Source organism: Nomascus leucogenys, chromosome 22a (genome assembly GCF_006542625.1).
Source record: "Nomascus leucogenys isolate Asia chromosome 22a, Asia_NLE_v1, whole genome shotgun sequence".
NCBI classification, from domain to species: domain Eukaryota; kingdom Metazoa; phylum Chordata; class Mammalia; order Primates; family Hylobatidae; genus Nomascus; species Nomascus leucogenys.
Genome location: NC_044402.1, coordinates 31,999,827 through 32,005,620, shown reverse-complemented (window position 1 = coordinate 32,005,620; position 5,794 = coordinate 31,999,827). Strand labels below are relative to the sequence as shown.

The window sequence follows — 5,794 nt, the reverse complement described above, 5'->3', positions numbered from 1 at the left end:
CTAAACACAGGGTGCTGATTGGTGTGTTTACAATCCCTTAGCTAGACATAAAGATTCTCCAAGTCCCCACCAGACTCAGAAGCCCAGCTGGCTTCACCTAGTGGATCCTGCACGGGGTCCACAGGTGGAGCTGCCTGCCAGTCCCACGCTGTGCGCCAGCACTCCTTAGCCCTTGGGCGGTCGATGGGACTGTGCATAGTGGAGCAGGGAGTGGAGCTCGTCGGGGAGGCTCGGACAGCGCACAAGCTCGGGGCGGGGGCGGGGGTGAGGGCTCAGGCACTGTGGGCTGCAGGTCCCCAGCCCTGTCCCGTGGGGAGGCAGCTAAGGCCCGGCGAGAAATCGAGCACAGCAGCTGCTGGCCCAGGTGTTAAGCCCCTCACTGCCCCACGCCCACCCGGAACTCGCGCTGGCCCGCAAGCTCCCCGCACAGCCCCGGTTCCCACCCGCGCCTCTCCCTCCACACCTCCCCGCAAGCTGAGGGAGCCGACTCCAGCCTTGGCCAGCCCAGAAAGGGGCTCCCACAGTGCCGCGGCAGGTTGAAGGGCTCCTCAAGCGCGGCCAGAGTGGGCGCCAAGGCCGAGAGGAGGCGCCGAGAGCGAGCGAGGGCAGCCAGCACGCTGTCACCTATCACTAGCACTTTGGGACTACAGAGGTGGGAGGATAGTTTGTGCTCAGGAGTTCGAGACCAGCCTGGGAAACAGGGTGACACCTCCTCTCTAAAAATAAACATTTAAAAATTAACGTGGCATGGTGGTGCGCTGTCTGTAGTAACAGCTACTCCAAAGGCTGAGACAGGAGGATCACTTGAGCCTGGGAGGTCGAGGCTGCAGTGACCTGTGATCGAGCCACCGCCTTGCAGCCTGGATGACAGAGAGAGACCCTGTCTCAAATACAACAACAACAAAAAAGCAGGCCGGGCGCAGCGGCTCACACCTGTAATCCCTAGCTCTTTGGGAGGCCAAGGAGGGAAGATCACTTGAAGTCAGGAATTCAAGACCAGCCTGGCCAACATGGTGTAACCCCTTCTCTACTAAAAATACAAAAATTAGCCGGGCATGGTGGCGCGCGCCTGTAATCCCAGCTACTCGGTAGGCTGAGACAGGAGAATCCCTTGAACCCAAGAGGCAGAGGCTGCAGTGAGCCGAAGCGCCACTGCACTCCAGCCTGGGCGACAGAGGAGACTCCGTTTGAAAAAAAAAAAAAAGTTGAAAACAAACAAAACCTTCCATGGACCATGAAAGGCTGGAATTTGGCTCGATCTCATTCGCCTCTGATTTCACCACAAATTGATCATCCAACAACTTTCATTCCAACAACAGAGGGTGGTGTGAGGCAGAGAGGCTTTCTACGGGGTGGGTTGGGCGCCACACCTTGCGCGCCCCGGGGCCCGAGGAGACGATCCTGGAGAGGAGCCTGGCTACTTTTGCCTCAGACCAGTCCGGAGCGCCGGGTTAACCGGTCTGAAGTCCCAGGGGCTTTCTGGGACTGCGCAGCCACAGGCAGCTTCCGGCACCAGGGGACGCCTGACGCCGTCCGGACATTCGGCGCGCTTGCCATGATCTTGGACGGGTCTCGGGCCTCGACCTTCGGATTCCCCGCTCCGGCTCCGAGATGTCAGCAACACTGATCCTGGAGCCCCCAGGCAGCTGCTGCTGGAACGAGCCCGTGCGCATTGCGGTGCGCGGCCTGGCCCCGGAGCAGCGGGTCACGCTGCGCGCGTCCCTGCGCGACGAGAAGGGCGCGCTCTTCCGGGCCCACGCGCGCTACTGCGCCGACGCCCGCGGCGAGCTGGACCTGGAGCGCGCGCCCGCGCTGGGCGGCAGCTTCGCGGGACTCGAGCCCATGGGGCTGCTCTGGGCCCTGGAACCCGAGAAGCCTTTTTGGCGCTTCCTGAAGCGGGACGTACAGATTCCCTTTGTCGTGGAGTTGGAAGTGCTGGACGGCCACGACCCCGAGCCTGGACGGCTGATGTGCCAGGCGCGGCACGAGCGCCACTTCCTCCCACCCGGGGTGCGGCGCCAGTCGGTGCGAGCGGGCCGGGTGCGCGCCACGCTTTTCCTGCCGCCAGGTGAGCCGCGCTGCTGGTGGGAGGTGTGAGCGTCAGTGGCCTGAGTCTCCGTTGCTTTCCAGTGCTGATTTAGCACTGGTTTGGTTCCGGAGCAAGGTCAGAGAAGCTAGTATTGACTATGTCAGTGGTCACTCTACCAAAATAGAGGGTTTGGTACAGGGCGTGGTGACTAACGCCGGTAATCCCAGCACTTTGGGAGGCCAAGATGGGCGGATCACTTGAGATCAGGAGTTTGAGACCAGCCTGGACAACATGGTGAAACTCCGACTCTACTGAAAATACAAAAATTAGTCCAGCGTGGTGGCACACGCCTGTAGTCCCAGCCACTCGGGAGGCTGAGGCACGAGAATCGCTTGAACCCGGGAGACGGAGGTTGCAGTGAGCCGAGATCGCACCACTGCACTCCAGCCTGGGCGACAGAGCGAGACTCTGTCTCAAAAAAAGAAAAAAGAAAAAAAAGGATTTTTTGTTAGGCTGTGTACTACGGTTTTTACTTGCATTCTATCAGTTAGTCTCTATAATATCCCACTGAAGTTGGTATTGTTATTCTGCAGATGAAAAAACGGGTTCAGGTTGTCAGGTACATTATCCACTTTGCTATTAATCACTACCCTACAGATCTCTACAGGCATCAGCCTGACTTGTCTAAGACAGAATGATGACAGTGAATGAGGCTATTACCATGTTGCCTTCTCTAGTGTTCTAGGTACACTGAGTCTCTTCTCCACTTCTTCGTGTCCTGCTTTACCACAGGTCACACTTCAGACTCCACTGCCTTTCTCACCTAAAACCATCTCTAGGTATTTCTTTTTCTTTCCTCCCTTTCTACATAGACATCTGAAATATCAGTACACTAAAAACCAGAGGGCTGATGCAACAGAACATAAAGTGTTGTTTCAATTTTTTTCTTTTCTTTCTTTTTTTTTTTTCTGAGACAGTGTCTGTCTCTGTTGCCCACGCTGGAGTGCAGTGGTGTGGTCACAGCTCACTGCAGCCTCGACCTCCGGGGCTCAAGTGATCCTCCCTCCATTGCCTCCCAAGTAGGTAGGACTACAGGCATGCACCACCACACTGACTAATTAAAAAAAAAAAAAAGATTGTAGAGATGGGGTCTCACTACATTGTCCAGGCTGGTCTGGAACTCTTGGCCTTAAGCAGTCCTCCTGCCTTGGCCTCCTAAAGTGCTGAGATTACAAGCATGAACCACTGTGTCCAGCCAGGAAAGCAAATTCTTTAAATTGTATAATGGCTTACATTTATAATATTTTGTTCTCTAGGACCTGGACCCTTCCCAGGGATCATTGACATCTTTGGTATTGGAGGGGGCCTGTTGGAATATCGAGCCAGCCTCCTTGCTGGCCATGGCTTTGCCACGTTGGCTCTAGCTTATTATAACTTTGAAGATCTCCCCAATAACATGGACAACATATCCCTGGAGTACTTCGAAGAAGCCCTATGCTACATGCTTCAACATCCCCAGGTTCTCCTCATGTCCTTTATTTAATCAGTCTCTCTAGAAATATCTCCATAGAGAGTGTAACCTGTACCATGTGCAGAAATGCTGCTCTGTTCCTCTTTCACAAAGATTTATTCTGGAGACTTCCTTGGCTTAAGGTGCCTATTTCCACTTTTTCCGTCACATGAATTTGTGGTATAGAATTAATTGTAAAATCCACATGAGATTTTATTTAGTAATATTAAATATTATCTGTATATTGCAAATTGAATTTCTAATCTATTGTCTTTGCATGCTTGTTTTTAAATTTTAATTTCCTGATGTCAGAGTATGTTCTCAGATTTTGGTCAGAACTCGTCCACCCCTTTCAGAAGCCAAGAACGAACTTACTTACTCTGAAGTCTTGCTTTGTAATCATTTGCCAATACATATGGCAAATGATCTGATGAATGGTTCACATCTTGAAACAGAACTTGGTTCCACACTATTGGATGCATTGCCACATGAAGACTTCAGTCAGACCTACCTGAATGTGGCCCTGAACTTGATGGGCTCCGTGGCTCAGCATTCTCTAGTGGATAATTCTCTGAAATGTTTATAATCAGTTTCCAAGTTTTTCAGTGATTTTAAAATTTGTTTGCCGTGTGTTCAGCCAGATATTCTGCACATGAGAAGAAACTCCCCTATCAGCTGAGGTTGATTTTCTTGTGGATGATTCCCAGATTAAAGCTAGCAGCATCTCTGTTTGCATGTTAGAAAAATGTTTTTGAATTGGATAATTTTTTTTTTTATTTTTTGAGACAGAGTCTCGCTTTGTCACCCAAGCTGGAGCGCAGTGGCGCAATCTTGGCTCACTGCAACCTCCGCCTCCTGGGCTCAAGCAATTCTCCTGCCTCAGCCTCCTGGGTAACTGGGATTAGAGGTGTGCGCCACCACACTCGGCTAATTTTTTTTTGTATTTTTAATAGAGACAGGGTTCTGCCATGTTGGCCAGGCTGGTCTCAAACTCCTGACCTCAAGTGATCCGCCTGCCTCCGCCTCCCAGAGTGTTGGGATTATAGGCATGAGCCACCACGCCCAGTCTGGATAAGTTGTTGACTCAACACTTCTCTCTTCTTTTCTTCCAGGTAAAAGGCCCAGACATTGGGCTTTTGGGCATTTCTCTAGGAGCTGATATTTGTCTCTCAATGGCCTCATTCTTGAAGAATGTCTCAGCCACAGTTTCCATCAATGGATCTGGGATCAGTGGGAACACAGCCATCAACTATAAGTACAGTAGCATTCCACCATTGGGCCATGACCTGAGGAGAATCAAGGTAGCTTTCTCAGGCCTCGTGGACATCGTGGATATAAGGAATGCTCTCGTAGGAGGGTATGAGAACCCTAGCATGATTCCAATAGAGAAGGCCCAGGGGCCCATCCTGCTCATTGTTGGTCAGGATGACCATAACTGGAGAAGTGAGTTGTATGCCCAAACAGTCTCTGAACGGTTACAGGCCCATGGAAAGGAAAAACCCCAGATCATCTGTTACCCTGGGACTGGGCATTACATCGAGCCTCCTTACTTCCCCATGTGCCCGGCTTCCCTTCACAAATTACTGAACAAACATGTGATGTGGGGTGGGGAGCCCAGGGCTCATTCTAAGGCCCAGGTAGATGCCTGGAAGCAAATTCTAGCCTTCTTCTGCAAACACCTGGGAGGTACCCAGAAAACAGCTTTCCCTAAATTGTAATGCATTTTTCTGTTGTTGACATGAGAGATTCAAGATCAGATTCTAGTGTTCAGTAACCCTATGTGAATCAGCTGTCTCCTGGATAACATTAAAGGCATGTCTTTGTCATTAATGGTGTTATTTTACGTAACTTTGTTGAATAAGATTTGTCTTTAGTTTTACTAATGTAACTTGCTTGTTGTAGAAGATTAAGAGGCATATGACACATATAAGTGAAAAACATTCCCACCAGTTAACATTTGTGTTTCCTTCTAGATTTTTTTAGTTAATGCTTTGAGTCATAGGTGAGCTTTAAAGCTGGTGACTTTTTCCATCACTGTGAAAGAATGGTCACCTAATGTTTGCTGTTCAACCATCAGTAGCAGGGTAGAATTTTCTTTGGCCAGAAACATACAGAGGGGTGTTAATATAAGGAAAGGCAGCTGACTTTTTCATTATAAAGGTCAGAGAAGAATCCTTTGACAGGAGGAGATGAGACCTGTCTCTAGAATAGTTAAGTCTGTATTCTCTTCCAAGGGTGAATGACTACAATCTATT

At 50.4% G+C, this 5,794-nt stretch overlaps 1 protein-coding gene across 1 annotated transcript; it reads left to right on the top strand.

The window, feature by feature from the left end:
* Positions 1-1,357: 1,357 nt before the first annotated feature.
* ACOT4 (acyl-CoA thioesterase 4) lies at positions 1,358-5,369 on the top strand. Its single transcript, XM_004092904.3, has 3 exons — positions 1,358-2,068; positions 3,346-3,548; positions 4,652-5,369. Exons 1-3 carry the CDS (start codon positions 1,612-1,614, stop codon positions 5,255-5,257), a joined length of 1,266 nt encoding a protein of 421 aa, XP_004092952.2. The 5' UTR covers positions 1,358-1,611; the 3' UTR covers positions 5,258-5,369.
* Positions 5,370-5,794: the final 425 nt, after the last annotated feature.